The 17,349-nt window shown below is 36.4% G+C and overlaps 2 protein-coding genes across 5 annotated transcripts in view; one reads left to right on the forward strand and one right to left on the reverse strand.

The window, feature by feature from the left end:
* The window catches only part of LOC145678900 (tubulin epsilon chain-like), a 54,968-nt gene extending 45,560 nt beyond the window's left edge, over window positions 1-9,408 (reverse strand). The window contains exons 1-2 of one of the 4 annotated variants that reach the window (XM_081749504.1): window positions 9,276-9,408; window positions 4,447-4,521 (exon numbers count right to left, since the gene is read on the reverse strand). In XM_081749504.1, the coding sequence (XP_081605630.1) occupies window positions 4,447-4,471 (25 nt within the window). In that variant the 5' untranslated portion in view covers window positions 4,472-4,521; window positions 9,276-9,408. Of the gene's footprint in view, window positions 1-4,446; window positions 4,522-9,183 lie in introns of all 4 variants that reach the window. The other 3 variants (XM_081749506.1, XM_081749505.1, XM_081749503.1) reach the window with 3 other exon arrangements.
* Window positions 9,409-11,773: 2,365 nt separating this feature from the next.
* The window catches only part of Nemp (Nuclear envelope integral membrane protein), a 65,130-nt gene continuing 59,554 nt past the window's right edge, over window positions 11,774-17,349 (forward strand). The window contains exon 1 of the mRNA XM_081749507.1: window positions 11,774-11,933. Coding sequence (XP_081605633.1) covers window positions 11,840-11,933 — 94 coding nt within the window. The 5' untranslated portion in view covers window positions 11,774-11,839. The remainder of the gene's footprint in view (window positions 11,934-17,349) is intronic.

Raw genomic sequence — 17,349 nt, forward strand, 5'->3', positions numbered from 1 at the left:
TTTCCATCACTAACTCCTCTTCCTCTTTAGTTATTTCTGCAAGAAGATTGTGGATAGTGGAAAAGTCTTTATATATATAATTTGGAAGTTTCGTTGGAAGGATGTGTGTTTTAACACTGTACAAATTTTCTGTCGTTATTAGTGGCATGCCTTGTACATATTATTTTACAATTTAAATGCTTATGATTTTTCTTTCAAGAATGAAGTCTTAAAATAAAGATGTGAGGTTCTACAAGCTATACAAAAAATTACAGATTTTTCTTTATAATTTTTAATTTTAATGGTTCAAGAATGTCACCTCACGCGGATTAATAACCAACAAATGCCAGGATGGTACAGTCCGCAGCAAAAAACCTGCAACATGAGCATGTAAGTTTATAGTGAAACTACGCCTAACAGCGCAGGGAATCAACATAACGTCTAAGTGGCACGAATCACGCCAGGAGAAACCTCAGTGTCCTCCCCTGCACACTTATTTTGGAGCAAAAGATTTCGTCGCTTCACAATAAACTTACATGCTCATGTTGCAGGTTTTTTGCTGCGGACTGTACCATCCTGGCATTTGCCACGTGTAAATGCGGAAAACCTCACTCAAGATGATTGACCTGAAAAAGCTGTCACTTTTTCGACCAAGTGCCTCCACCGGGAATCGAACCCGTGACCGCTCGTACCGTCCGAAGGTGAGAGTGTTATCGACTACCTCACCCGAGGTCACCAGCTTCAGTTTCATTTGCACTGAAAAAGTCGACAATGGTGGACGAATGTATCTTTCTACTAATTTTCAGGATGCTTAGAGGTAAGTGTGTAATAAGAGTTTACTTAAAAAGCCACATAAAGAAAATAATTCCAGCTAGTATACCTTTCAACTTTACCCAATGAAGTGTGAGGTGATTTTACATTTAAGCACATATAAGCGAGAGAAAAATGAAGTGACTAGGTCAGTCTATCTCAAAGCTAGGAAAGCACATAAGCAAGCTGTTAATGAAGCGAGAAAGCAGCATACTTCGGCAAAAATCGACTCGTCTGGTAATAAGTGTAAACAAGTTTGGGATGTAATTAATACTATAGTTAAGAGTAATCGGACTGCGTTTACTCCTATTCAAAAGAGTTTAGTAATTACTTCGTGAACTCTGTAGGTGAGGTACACAATAGCATTGACAAATCTGATGTAACGGCAGTCAATCTCAGGGAACAATCTGTAAATCCTATACAGGATAATTTTGTATTCAGAAATAAATTTCCACAAATAGTTTTCAACATTGTAAATTACTTAAAGTGTTCAAACACTGTTGATGTTTATGGATTATCGAGTAATGTAACTAAAAAAGTTATTGATTGTATTGTTCTGCCGCTTATCTATTGCATTAACCAATGTCTAACAGGGAATCTTCCTAGAAGGTTTAAAATTAGCACGAGTTGTGCCTGTTTATAAAAAGACCCGAAAATTGTCCATCTAGTTATCGACCAATTTCTCTGGTACCAGTCTATTTAAAAATTCTTGAAACTGTGGTACATATGCAGTTATGTGATTACCTTGATAAGCATAACGTGATTAATGATTGACAGTTTGGTTTTGTAAAGGGTAGATCTATTGTTGGAGCGATCGATTCGTTAGTAAGGAAGGTTATTAGAGGCTTTAAAAATAAGGATTTTGTTCAGGCAACATTTTGTGATTTAAGCAAAGCCTTTGATTGTGTTGAACACACAATTCTTCTTAAAAAAAATTAGCGTACTACGGTATCAAGGGTAAATTTTAGATTATTCAAGTCTTACTTAGAAAACCGTAATAAAATTGGTTTTGTAAATAACAATAAAACTGGTATTGCATCAGTTAAGTACAGAGTACCCCAAAGTTCAGTACTTGGGCCACTTTTATTTTTACTAACGATAAATGATCTATCTTACTTTCTATATGCTGACGATACCACCTTCCTAAATACTAGTCCTGATCTTAGTGCACTTAATGGTATAACTGAAAATACATGGGATCAGATAGTGACATGGTTTAAGGCTAATAGTTTTTTACTTAATGAGAAAATAACTCAACATGTGTAAAGTTTCTAGGCATTTATATCGACAAGTTATCGTGGGAACAGCATATTAATTACATAAAGGTAACCAAGAAAGTTCTGTCGCTTTTAGTGGAGGTCTGTGTTCCATTGACCCTCACACCGTGAGTTGAATGCGAATGGAGATAAGGCGAAGGTCAGTTGTTGATGTGGGTATATCCAACATACTACCTGGTTGTGCCAGTATAATTACACTGTGAACTTGCTTAAGGACAGAGTGAGCATGAGACCTCCACAAAGCGTCATAAGGACGTGTATGCTGTACGAGTTCAAACTGAGGTTAAACGCCGCTGCAGCGAGGCGGAAGATATACCAGGCCTTTGGTGAGGGTGTTGTGGCTACGCGGACAGTACAGCGATCGTTTAACAAGTTTAAGAACGATGGCGAAACACTCGAAGACGCACCACGTGCCACAAGACCAACACATGTACAAAATTAAGATGTTCAGGCAGCAATCGAGGCGAATATTGGCCAGACATGTCATGTGGGACTACAATTCAGTGTGAGTGGAGAAACCATTCGGCAGCACCTCCATCAACTTGGGAAGCACTAAAGGTTAGGTCGATGGGTCCCACATGAGTTGATTCCGGGCCAGAAGGCAACGCGAGCAGACACCTGTGTTTCTTTGCTGTCTCGTCTGAGGAAGAAGCCATTTCTGGAGTTGACATATGATGAGAAGTGGGTCCTGTACAAAGCTCTACGGCGCCATCATTATTGGCCTGCATCCCATGAACCGGTTCCAAAACAGCCGAAACCAGCACTGCACCAGAAAAAGATCCTCTGTGTGTTTGGTGAACTGCTCGTGGCATCTTGCATCGGGAACTGATACCAGCTGATTAGAGCATCAATCCAACTGTGCACTGTCAGCAGTTGAGCCGTGTTCAAGAAAAACTCAAAACTTTGAAGCCAGCACTTCTGAATCACAAAAGGGTACTCCTGTTAGAGGACAATGCTAAGCCTCACGTGGCTAGGATAACCCGGGACACCATTCTACGCCTTGGATGGGAAACACTGTTGCATCCGCCATACTGCCCGGACATTGCATCCTCCGATTATCATCTATTCCACTTCTTAGACAATCAACTTCGAGGACGCCAGTTCAAATCCCTAGTAGAGGTGCAAAATGCACTTGATACCTTCTTCATTTCACGGTCTACCAAGTTTTACCGTAATGGAATCCATGGCCTTCCAGAATGCTGGCAGAAGGTCGTTGATGCTGATGGACTATTTTTGATCTTCCAGGTTCGTCTTAAGTAACATATCGATGTTCGAAAGTGGTGGGTGAAAAAACAACAGAACTTTCTTGGTTACCTTTATATTTCTGGGAGACTCTCAAGAGTAACGTATCTGTTGAAACAACTAAAAAATCATGTTCCTGATAACTACGTCAGATCAGCGTACTTAGCGTTTTTTCAGAGTATAATTTTGTATGGTATATTATTTTGGGGTAACAACTGTCCTGTAAATAGTATTCTTCTAATACAGAAAAAGGCTATCAGAATTATGTCAAACGCAGATAAATTAGCTCATTGCAGACCTTTGTTTATCAATCTTATATGACAATATAAAAATATGATAATAATCAATCTATACATTTACACAGTAATCCTCTATATAAAGTAATCACCAAGACATCCATTCGTACAATACTAGAAGCAATAAACTCATAAATGTCCCATATCAACGACTGTCCAAATCGTTAAATAGTTATGAGACACTTGGAATAAATCTGTATAACAAGTTGCCTGCAACAATAACAAGTTAGCATATAAATAGATTTAAAAGTAAATTATACAATTGGTTAGTTGCAATGCGTTATTCTTTTCAGTGGTATTTTAATTGTTCAATAGAAATGTAACGTATTTTCCAATCTCGTGTTGAAGTAGTATTCAAAATGCATATCGTTATTATCATTTATTTTTAATGTAATTTCATCATTAATCTAGTTTTAAATTATTATACATTTATACTTATGTATCAATATTATATCTTATTTTGACGTGGGGGGCGCGGTGGCTCAGTGATAGAGCGTTCATCTCCGGTGCTTGGGGTCCCTGGTTCGGTCCCAGCTCGCGCCGTGTGAACTTTGTGGTGGACAAACACCGTGCTCGTGGGTTTTCTTGGGGTTTTCCCGTTTCCCCCACTGTTTTCATTCCACCATTTCATTCATTTCTCATAATCACTGTCTCCTTTAGCCTACCCGGCATACCAGTGGTACGTAAAACTGAAAGATTTCATTTCATCTTTTCATTTTAACGTTGTCTATTGCTATGCATATAGCTTAACGACAATAAAATTCTTTGTTATTATTATTATTATTAATATTATTATTATTATGCATTCAATAGCCCCTACAAATTAAAATTGTTGTACTTACCTTGAATAACAATAAATTCACTCATGGAAGATGTAAAAGTGGATGTTATCCACGAACGTCTACTCCATAATTAATCTGAAAAAAAGAATCAAAAGTAATTTTTCACAAACTAATTTGAGAAATGGAACAAGAGTCAGTATCTTGTATGGCATAATTGTTTGCAAACATTTAATCCGTTTCCAAGATTTAGTTGAAAAATACTTCTACTATCATGTCTACATTTTCCATAAAAATAAATAAATAAATACAAAATAAAAAGTTTCAAGAAAACAAAAATTCTGAACCTATAATAATTCAATGGTCTACGGAACCCGAGGGTTCAATGTCCCATTTACAAAAGCTCTCGATTGATTTCTGTTCTTAGCTAACTTGATTGAGTTTCTACTTTGTATTTTTATTTCTGCCAGATCCATCTTAACACTGTTCTCTCATCTCCTCCTACGCCTTCCTAATTGCCTTTTTCCGATTTGGTTTCCAGTTAAAATTTTGAAAGCGTGAGTTTCTGTCACCACGACGCGTGTCCCCACGTTGCGGATAAATGAAAAGGCCTCTAGATATGAAGGCTAGTTGCGAATATATTGAATAAGCAGTCGCGGATACATGATAAGGGGTGATGCTCGAGCTTGGAGGTTTGGCGTGGGACTAACAACTCCAACTTGTAGAAAACACCACTTGTTCAGAAACGTTCACAGAAGCTTCAACCTATACTAACCTATATAATAAGATAACTTCGATTACTAGTGCTACATTATTTCATTAGAAGATTAATTTTCAGAAGAGAATGGAACGAAATTTCAAACTTACAGAAGATTTGAATTTTGGAGCCTTGTCCCCACCCTTTTGATTTTCTTAAGTCTAATTGCGTTTAAAGTCAATTTTTTTTGCTCCAAAAAACTACTCATAAGCACCAAGTTTCAAATTTCTAAGGCCTGCGACAAACATATTGGCATTTCACCTAAACGAATAAAACGCAATCTCTGGCATCACGTTGCCAAGTGGTAAAGGGGTGTGGCTATGGGTAAGCAGATAAACTATAGCGCGATCAGGTGACAGGGGATAGACGTGGATGTGAGCAAAATAAACGTGGCAATACCGCTGGCCTCTCAATTGCTAGCAGCATTTAAAGGGAACTTGGAGCACCGCCTTCAAATGCCAAGATGTTTGTCACGCCGTTTAGTTCAACCAGTTTGGAAGTCATTATACAGATAGATGAATAAGTATATGTAGATACTCTGATTACACAGTCATTCCCCCATAAAACTACTTGTCTTCCTTTACTCTTTCCGGTACTTATACTCCCCTAGTAGATTTCGAAACAAATCTTCTCGTACAGGCATACCTACCTAATAAAAGGAACATCTGACATTGACACAAACTTTTCATGTCATTTTTTGCCATTCCATGCTTGCACCCGGATTCTAAATCTGTATGCAGTTGGCGAGTAGACCTAAATAAAACACTCGTAAATGCATTTGCGAACTACTTGGAGAGAGAGACAAGTTTAAACGTGAATTTTGCTCTGCCTTCAAACTTCCCATTGGGTTACGAGACATATCTCCTAGTACCTAGTGGGATGGAAATCAGAATATTTGTAGCCAAAACATATAAAGTTGGGGGTATTTTCAGTATGCATGAAGACGACTGTGACAGACCTACCTTTCATTCTGAATCGACTGCCAAGGTATAATACAATATTTATCATGTATATTTTAACGTAAAGAATATATTCATTCTTGCAGATTTACAACAAACAGTCACATTAAGAAACAATATTTATTTTTTTTCTCTGCTTTAAATGATTTCCTACATCTGCATCCTTATTTCCTTAGCGCTTGCCCAAATAACTACCAATAATGACCATTAGTGTTTTTTCTGAAATTTTACATGCAGCAATGGTTTTGGGGTGGTGTTACGAAAACGGCAAATAAAATATCCTAAACACGTACACAGAAAATATACATGGTGTTTCAAAAATGGTTTGCGACGAAGTACTTTCAAAAAACTTTTTTTTTTTTAAACCTATTGATGTGAAAGTAAGACTATTGCAAAGAGGAATAACAGCTCGACATGATTGCCTTTGATAAGAAAATATGTCAACATGAGAAATAAATAGTGAAACTATGTTTTGAATATAAAAAAATAATCCTTAATTTCTTCGAAACTGCCACAAACATAGTGCAATACCTATACCCAACCATCACCAAGTCCCAAGATGGGCACTCAATGAGATTATAAATAAAAAACGATCTTATGTCGAAATGTGTGCAACACAAACTTACACAATTCAGTGAGTTTCTCTAAATAAGACTTGGCAACAATGAGGTTTTAAAATTGTTTAAATTAGTGGTTCTTTACATTTCGTAATCTGAATCCTCTTTGTCATAACCTCACAGCTAGGATAAAGTTTTTTAAAAGAAAAAGTACAAACTTATGTAATTTTGTGTTGGCCACATTCCGACAAAAGATTTTTTTTAAATCTCATTGAATGCCCATCTTGACACTTGGTGATAATTGGGTATAACTACTGCACTATTTTTATGTCAATTCTTAAGAAATTCTGAAAGACTCATTGTTTATAAATTAAAAATGAAAATTTCAAAACAACACTTCTCATTTCTCATATGATATGTTTTCTTGACAAGCAGTCGTAATTACTCTTTCCAGTGGTCTTACTTCCAAATAGATAGGTAAAAAAATTAACTGAATACCACTTATTCTAGCTTTGGAACTTCTTGTATAAAATAACAGACAAATTCTGACCAAAACATATATTAATTAATAAATAATAGCGTTACAGTTTCGGCAAATTAACTTTGCCTTCATCAGACACATTATCAGAAGTATCAGAAAGGTATCCAAAAGGTGTCTGACTTGTTCCAGTTACCAGTCTGAAGTAACGTATTGGCAATGATGGTGATGATGATGTATTCAAATATCAGAGAAAATTGAGGCTTGAACTACCAGAAGTTGGAAAGGATAGATTTTAGAATCTCAAGGATCCAGGATACGACCAAGGGAGGGGCTTAACCATAATTTGCCGTTTTATCCAGTGTAAACCTGAACGTCAAGGGGGGAAACTATAGCCCCTTAGCCCCCCCTTATCTATCTATCTATCTATCTATATATATATGTGTGTGTGTGTCGGAACAGGGGGAGCAAGGTAAGTACAGACATAATTTACGTTGAAATACCAAAGCTGACCTAACGTAACCTAAACTAACCCTACCTAATCAAAATTAGGCAATATTTAATTTAATTTTATATTGATAAAAAATGCTGGCTTCTTTTTACCGACATATGTCATAAGATACGAAATGGAAACAGTACACCTTAACATGCTACGCTTTTATTCCCAAGTTCCGCCTCGTTTTCGACAAAAAGCGTTTAACATGGAAATTTAAAAACCATCAATTTTAGGACTGCTTTAAAAGGATATAATAGAGTACAGTAGAGTAAGGTAGAGATAAATAGGGTTGGGTAAGTTTGGATCTATTTTGTTAAAATAATTGGAGTGAAATCTAGTCTCTGGTGAGGATACCAACTGGAGCTGGAGGGGAAGGTTCAAGAACACAGGTCCCCCATATAGGGTAACAGCTTACTGTAAAACAGCTAAACACTTAATTCACACAGTATTGCCGAGCGAGCGACAGCGAATGAAGGCGCATTAGAAGCCTCGCAGGGCACGTTATTTTCTATTTTGGTCTATGTTCCGTTAAAGGGATCCAAAACTAACCTAACCTAATATAACGTTATATTATGTAATCAAACGAAAATCAATGGAAAGAAATGGAGAAATTGCAAATTTCGTGTGGAAGAAATTACTGGACCCCTTAACGGAACATTGACCTGTAACTATCTTTATTATAACTCAATGGAGAAGGAGACCAGTGTTCTAAAACCCTGCCCAACTTGAGCGTCTCTGTACATCTGCAACCATATTAAGAATACATATACCAGTTACTTTCTCGCAATTTAACTATGCGGTAACCTTGCGCTAAGTAGTTCAATAAGCTTCCCAAATAATTCCATTTTTATATGCGTCTATATAAAAAAATTAAAACCACTTCCGCTTTCCCCGGTAAATTTTTAAAATTTTGCTAGAAACGGACGACCCACCTTCGGCACTTAACCTGCAAGCTGATAAAGTGAATTGCTATGCGAAGGCAATGTACAGTGATCATGTGTAACCATAGAAATGTTTCTTCACTCTTTTATGCGTAATACCACCACCACTAACGCGCCTTCTCCATTCGGACGCACCCCCGCGTGGATCCCTTTTTTGCTCTACTCCCCTGACTCCGTTAGATACCATTCATGCTTTTCAATGACCACCTAGCAAAAGTTGGTGTATGTTTTATGCATTGTAGTTTTTATACCATATGTCCACACGCTGTATTTAAATTCAGCCTTCTTGAAGTCAATCTGCATCCATTAATGCATCTTTTCTCTAAGGAAACATAACTCTATACTTGTAAAAATGAAATACATGTTCCATACATTACGCAGAAAAGTCCGGCGGTGGAAATTAATATTACAAAGTCATTTTTCAAATACAGCCACTTATTTTAATGTTACTATCGCAATGTAAGCATAAAATACTGGTTTCTTACATTGTGCAGAAATGTCTTGCCAATGTTAATGACACGTTAGGGAAACCCTTTTTCAATATACACTCACTCGCTTTAATCGCAAAATTACTATTTTAGGATGGTATGTAAATCTACACCTATTATTTACCTCCTTAAATAGTATATCTCATAATTTTACATATTCTGCACAATGTAAAGAATATTACCCAAATATCAAAACAAAACTGATTTTGAAATTGCCTCGTGTCAGTCTATTATTCACAAACACCAACAACAACGTGCGCAACATACTGCAGTCAGCTGTTAGATCACTATTCCTTCTAACCAATCACGGCAGAGAACTAAATTTTACGGAATTGTGTCTTTACGGTCTGAACAGCGTTGCCATTTCCATCATCTTTTGATACACTAGCACCTAACTACTTCATATTAGCATAGTTATTGTAAAAATCTAGTATACTTTCTGCTTCCGTGATGTTGAATTCCTCGTATAAGGACATAGGTAGTTGATTGATTTAAGGTGCATTACTGTGAAAACTTCTTACACCAAAGTTCAGAAGTGAATCTGAAGGAGGCAACGCAATAAAAATATAAAACCCACACGTTTTTATTCCAGCCAAAAATGTCCCTCTCTTGCTAGCGTCGCAGTAAGTCTTGTGTAAAATTTCGGGCCTTCGGTCATTTTCTGCGTCTCTCCGACACCTAAAACCCAGTGCTGAATTTAGACTTTTGAATAAGGGGTGACAATAAATGTTTAAGGGGGAACTCTGTCCTAGATTGCAGTAGAGCAGCAGGAATCTGTCGGTTGTTGTCTAGTCCAGCGTTTCCCAACCGGTGTGCCGCGAATGGGCCACTAGTGTGCCGCGAGGAAAACGAAACAAAATTATTAATTCTATAGCAATCAAATTTCAAGACAGGGAAAATTGTATATTTGTATTTAACATTAACATGAACCTCTACTATGAATTACGAGTTTCACACTGTTACTTTTGAAGTCTTGAAGTTCACCTCCAAAGAGGTGTTTTATACTGGCGCAGATGTTAAATCCGTCTCGCCAACAACACTAGATAGTTGCTTCCACTAAGTTGATCAAAATTTCCACACTTAAGTATCCGGTGAAATAATTACATTATATTGTTATACCTAATTATAGGATTGTCACCATAGATTTGTGGTTAAGGTATTATATTTTATACATATATGTATATATTGCAAAATGATTACTTTTATTTTTTATTTTTTTTCACCGGATTGAAATTTACACCAATGTGAGGAGATCAGTAATAAAAAATGCCTCTATATTTTATATTTACAAATAATAATAATATCTATATGAGTGTGCCGCGAGAATTCAAGTTACACCTGTAGTGTGCCGCAAGTTGAAAAAGGTTGGGAAACGCTGGTCTAGTCGGTTGCAATAACCAACATATTACCATTTTGCCCTAAGTAACGTAAAGCGCAAGCGTTTGCGTGCGTCTGTATCTAGTTTCCAAGTTTTTATTTAACTTCGACTTTATACGATAATCCGGTTTGTTAATTAGAAGAGATTTTTTTTTTTTTTTTTTTTTTTGGTAAAGACTTGTATTCTGTTATTTTTCAATTTGTCGGTTGCGAGTAACTCAAAACACGTGCTTACGACCACTAGATTACACCCGGTTGTTGGTTGAAATAGCTTTCACCTAGGGGTAAAAGTTCGGGAAACGCGGTGGACGTTGTCCTCCCACTTCCAGAAAATATCTGTGGTGTCCTCCCTTTTTCTTTAAAAAAAAAAAATACAATGGGCAAAGGTAAGCACTGGGGACGGTTTCACGTCATGCGTCCTCCTACCTTTTCAGATCAACTTTTACCCCTGCTTTCACCCTAATTCACTGTTTCAAATACCTCTTCTCTCTTTCTTCTCTCTCTTCCTTTAATATGCGAGATGATAAACTTAATTTCTAACCTTGAGTTTGTGTCAGGGGTGTAAATAAGGGCCCCGCAGACCCCACATTGCGGAGGGCCTCAAGCCATCAGGAGGCCCCCAAATCGTGAAGTGGGACATAGAGAAGGTGCCCCTCTGTATGCTGTCTGCGGGAGGGCCCCCAAGCCTTTAGTTACGCCACTGGTTTGTGTAGTACTGAGAAGAGATTCATGTGCGCGTTATTGTGCTAGCGATTTGAATGTTGAGTTTTCTTTCCATTTTGGAATTATCGTTCTTCTATTTGTAGTGTAAATTGATATTTAACCATAAAATTAAACAATAAGCGGCGCACATAAACAGAAAATGTGTGATGGTACTCATAGAAGCGCGAAGCAAAGTGGAGATTCAAATTGGGATCAAAAATACAAATCGAAATAGGAAGATGATCTTAAATTCAAGGGCTGGTTACTTATTGAATAATAAGACGCAAGTAAAGTTGAGTTGAGTTTATTTTGAGTTTAACGTCCCGTTCAGGAAACCCATGTAAAGCATTCCACGTTGCTTGTAATGTAGAGCTTTTCACTGCTTACCTAGACTTCAATCAAGCTTTTCATTGTTGAAAAAGTAAAATATTTTGTTTTCGTAGAATGAATAAATTTAGTTTATTAAAAGAATTTAACTCGATAATAAAACTATATTATCTGAAATTATTATGCCTAGCATAACCCTGCTAAATAGCATAATTCTGGGCCATAATCAGTATAATATCCCGCGAATTGGTTGGCAACGTTGGGTCTGAATAGCTTTGTATTCCTATTTTAACAAATTCCCGAAGTTGAGTTGGTCGAGTGCCACCAATTGGGAAGTGAAATACAGCTCGTAGACGCAGACGCAGAAGCTGAAGATGGCGGCTGACGCAAAGATTGTTGTCTGTTTTAGAATTTTTATAATATGTCAGTTTGCAGTTGTTTCTACATCAGCGTTATTTTCAGGTGGAGGTGAGAATGAAAATTTCCGTTTTTTTTTAGAACTTGCTCTTTAGCATAAATTTGCTGTTTATCTCATTTGTATATTTAAGCCGGTAACAAGCAGCAGCTTGCATAGGTCGTGGGAGGTGTTGCTGAGTTTTCAAGAATGACTAAATTTTAAATAAAACTATAGCATTGAATCTACAGCTAGTATTTGCTAATCAAGAAAATTTGCACTTGGTGATTTATAAGCACAAGTGAAGTTGAAAAGGGTTGTTATAAGCATTGCAGTAAATAGTTCCATAAACTCTATATTATTAACTAATTCCCACTTGTACTGGAGTAGTTTAAGCTGTGAAAATCCACAACAAGCATGGGTATTCATACATAATATTAAAAATAATAATAATAAGTGCATTTATAGCCGAAAGTTGAAATAAGTTATTTAAACTGTCAAACAATTGTGCTTAATCATGTTTGTGAAATAAAATATGTAGTGGAAGGAGGAAGGAAAGATAAAAAGGAACTCATTCCAATTTGTAGAATAAGCAACGAGTGAAAATGGGGTTCCACAATATTTCTACTTCCACTTTCAGCGTTTTTATTTTAGAAATAAAACTAAATTTCAGTTTCACTATTCATATACCGGTAATTCATTTCGGCCTATGTTTAGCAGAAGGGGTCCAGCTCTTTTCTCTAAAAAATGTTACAATTTTGGTAATTTCTGCTCATATTCGGTTAGTTTAGGGTAGGGTTGGTTAGTTTAAATTAGGTTAGGCTAGTTTAGGTTACGTTAGGTTAGTTTAGTTTGTTATACTAGTGTAGGAGTCTCGCATAATTTTCCAAAAAAATGATATAATTTCGCTTATTTCTACTAATATTACGTTAGTTTAGGTTAGTTCAGGTTAGCTAACGTTAGTTAATGTTAGGTTAGGTTAGATTTGGTTACGTTATGATACGTCTAAGTACTTGTATCACTCATTTCTCCTGTAAATTTTGTATTTCTTACGTGCTTCTGGACCCCTTGTACTAAACATACCCCTTCATTTCTACAGATGCATCTTAAAAAATGAAAACCGCTAAGGCACTCATGTGTTAATGTTTAGATGAAAGAGCCATGCTAATTGAGAACACCAAACCTAACCTGACCTAATATTAACTGAAACAAGTCAAATGTAACACGAAAATAGGCTGACCCCTCAACTAAGCGTTGTTGCACTTAAATTATTTTTTGAACATGTTGGAAATCATGGGATTTTTCACGAATAGGAAATAAGAAGGAAACTGGCACAGTGGTAGAGCGCTCTCTGGTGCCAAGGATCTTTGGTTCGATTACAGGTCATGTAAGTTTGTGGTGGACGTCATGTACGGACGTGTCAGGCGCTCATTCTAGTGCGTAGAATCCTTGATTCGATTCTAGCTCACGTAAAATGTGCTTTGTAATAAACAAGCACCGTGCGTGTGACGTTAGAACTATGTGTATGCTTTCCAATGTTCCTATTCTTTTTAATATATTTGCATCTCTTCCTATAAACTCTTATATTTCCTACATTTTAACGAAACCACCTATATTTTTGTGGCTTTGCTACTTGTAAAAATAACGTAAGGGAATGGTGGTTGGAGGGCTTTTTATCTCCACTGTAAGGTGATTGAATGGAGACTTTTCTGTATTTCGTCCTTTCCTGCTTATTGTCTAAAGATAATTACACCAAACAATATACAGTTAGCGCAAAAATTATTCATACATTTGCAAAATGGAACAAAATATAAACTAGTTTCGTCATATTCATTAAAAAGTTCTACGGAGTAGTGATTTTAAAGACTTATAAATAATTTATTTAGGTGTATCTATACTTGTTTGCACTAACTAGGCAAATGATTGCAGACTATCTTACACATAGTCAAATCTTACCTTAAGAGTCTTCATCCCGGCGAAATTAAAATACCGCTAATTTTACAGTAATTATGTGATATCTTCAAATAGGTAAAAGGTAATCGAAATGTGGAACAAGAGCGCCCTAGACAATATTATTTTACATGAGAAACCGTTATCACGACTCACTTATCTGCTTTCGATTTCGAGCCATTTTGAAAATAGGCATTTATTTTCGCGTTTCTAAACTGCTGAAAACGGAAAGCTACTAGGTGACTTGTAGTAACGGTACCTCATGCAAAATAATATTGTCTAGGGCGCTCTTGTTCCATATTTCAATTATCTTTTATCTATTTGAAGATATCTCATAATTACTGTAAAATTAGCGGTATTTTAATTTCGCCGCGATGAAGACTCTTAAAAGCGCCAGCTGCAGAATGTTTACATTTTAGATTTTATTTAGTGATAAAATTATTCACATATTGGCGACGTGTACTTACAAACACTTTCTGATGCAGAACCTTTTTACACTTTCCTTCGTTGCTTAGTACTAGTGAGCTACGTACGAAAACACTAAGAAACTCGTATAAAATTTTGCAACGAGATAATTACCTATTTAGTTATATTTAGAGTATAATGTATGTTCATATAACAATACGTGTAATTTCCATGTGATTTTTTTTTTTTATTTCTACCTATTGGATAATTGAGTTGTTTTTTTCAATAGGTAGAAATATAGTTATATAAGTTTCTTCGTTCCTTGTTCTTTCAAAATGTTCCAAACGCACAAATGTTCCAGGATATAATTGAAATGTTCTTTTTCACAGCTTCACGAAACCTCATATTTTTTCGTCGTGATTTCCTATTTTTTTTTTCGTTACCATTGAAAACCCTAATATACAGGGTGTTAATGAATTATACCGACAAACTGTAAGAAGTGATTCCTCACATCGAAATAAGATAAAAAGTTCAGATGGACCTATGGCGAAAAGTGCATAGTTTCAGAGCTAGGGCTGTCCAAAATCGGGAAAAAGCCAAATTTCAACAGGCCATATTTCGAATTCCAGAAACTTTGGGTGGTGGTCCTTATCAGTGTAAAGGAAACCACGCATTGAAATTTTAATTAAAAAAAATACTTATTATTGAACGTTTCGTTTGTTTACGTTGTAGACGAAAGTGCTTCAAGTGCAGTTTAAGACGTTGAACCTCATTATTCCCTAGAATCTCGAAATATGAGAAGTGTGTCACACAAGTGTTTGTAAACAAAGACGAATTCTGACACTGCGAAGTGAGGGCTACTCAAATAGACAAATTTCTAGGTATACATTGCGGGCCGCGGTGGCTCAGTGGTAGAGCGTTCACCTCTGGTGCGTGGGGTCCCGTGTTCAAACCCTGCTTCTGCCAAGTGAACTTTGTGGTGGACAAACACCGTGTGCATTGGTTTTCTCGGGTTCTCCCGTTTCCTCCCACTTTCTTCATTCCACCATTTCATTCATCTCTCATCATCACAGTCTCCTTTAGCCTAACCGGCATAACTGTGGGACGTAAAACTGAGAAAATATCTAGGTATACATCATACTATCTTTGGTAGAATAATACAAAAGCGTGGTATGTCCTCTGATTAGAACGGTGTAGCAGAAAATGAAAACAACTTCAAGATTGGATCGAGAGGTTTTTCGCTTGGCTGTATCAGACAGTTTCCAGGAACATGAAATGCAGCGGCTGTTTATTCTAAATAAGGTTATAACATAAGCCGGATGACTGTCAGACAATTTAATGAAATAGGGTCACATAAGAATACTCTAAGAACGAACCCACTTTTAACTAATAAACATGTAAACGGTAGAAGAGTTCGTGAGTAGACACGGTGCATGGAATGATGAACAGTGGTGGCATGCAATTTTCTTGGATGAGAAGTTTGTGATTGTTGGAAATGACAGTGGAATGAAGTTTTGGATGAGAAAAAGAGAAACTGTGAGGCCGAAGTTAGTTCCCAAAGGAAGGAAATTTGATGAAATTGTCATGTTGTTGGGGATGCATTACTTCAGATGCAGTGTGATGAATTAAAATCTGGAATACACAAGTTAATGCGGCGTATTGCATTGACATTTTGAACCGATAGTTACTACAACCATCTCTTGCTTATTTGAAGGGCTCGGTGTAATAAGGAGCTAATCCTCAAAAAGTTGTTTTCGAAATGTTCGCATTTGAAAGTTTGAAAATAATCCATAAATCGGAATTTTGTTTGCAATGTCATGCATTTCATTCGAAAAGCATCACTGAAGTTTCTAGTTTAAAGAGGCACGTACAATTGTGCACAGTTAAAATTTAAGTGGATTAAATTTGTCCTTGTAGCAGTTCAATATTACTCATTGTTGGTTAGTTCCTTATTGCATCAGAATGTTGAATAACAACTAACAGAAATACATGACAATTATATTGTGAACAAAAACAGTTATAAAATAACAAAATCAAACTTAAGTATGTAAGGAAAACAAAATAGTTTACAAGTTTAATGCATATGTAGTGTCATGCATTAGAATATTTTAGGCACTGACACCAAATAGTGGCATATTAATGCAGGTTACAAATTATCTTAAATTCAATCGAGGCAGACACTTATGCATCAGTCATCAAGTCCATCCAATTTTTTTTTTGACTCTCCTTTCCAGCTACTTCCGTCGGAACAAGGCTGCAATAAAAATTACGCTATATTGGGGAGGGGGGGGGGTCTATTTTAAACAGGGACACTAAGTAAGAGTATTTCCTTACATTGATGGAATTTCTTCCTGGTATTTGACTTGGCAAATCAGTGAGGTTCACTTCTGGCAGTGGGCGGCCTCGTTTCATTAAATTGCACGTAGTCCATATAGGTGCTTCCTTCTGATACCCATATCTCACACGCAAAACATGGGGAGTAGCTGATTCCATCTTAAACACGGCTGCCTCTGAAAACTTTAGAGGTTCCTTGATGTCTGTGGTTGTTTCCTTGGTAATTGATGACACAAGTAGTGTGAGATCCTTGAAGTCGGTTTGCTTATTTTTTATTTATTTATTTATTTATTTATTTATTTATTTATTTTCTGTTTGCACTACTGATTACATCTGCCCATTGATATGCTGTATACACGATGAGGTTATGCTTACGTGTGTACAGCTCTATGCGGACAAAATCACGATTCCATGGCAGTTGTGTATGGCCTAGACTAGGAATTGATACTCTTAAATCGTCCACACCTAACCAGGGCATCGTATAAGGCAATCAATGTTCAGTTCTTATTTTGCCCTTCGCAATTGCCACTAATAATATCCACACTGCACATTATATATTCCATAACATATTTCATAAGTAGAAGCTTTGCTTTGTTATAATTAAATACAAACTAATTATTTGCTGAGCAAAACTATATATTTTCATTAAAATTCAACACGTTGAATTTTAATGAAAATATATAGTTTTACTAAGCAAATAATTAGTTTATATTTAACATATTTCAGTATGCAACTGCACATTTCAGAGTAACCGCGCTTCGCTGTATTTTCACCCCACAGAAACATGAAGCCAACGTCCGA

The sequence above is a fragment of the Thermobia domestica genome, chromosome 2 (assembly GCF_964235325.1).
Source record: "Thermobia domestica chromosome 2, izTheDome1.hap1.1, whole genome shotgun sequence".
In the NCBI taxonomy this organism is placed as follows: Eukaryota; Metazoa; Arthropoda; class Insecta; order Zygentoma; family Lepismatidae; genus Thermobia; species Thermobia domestica.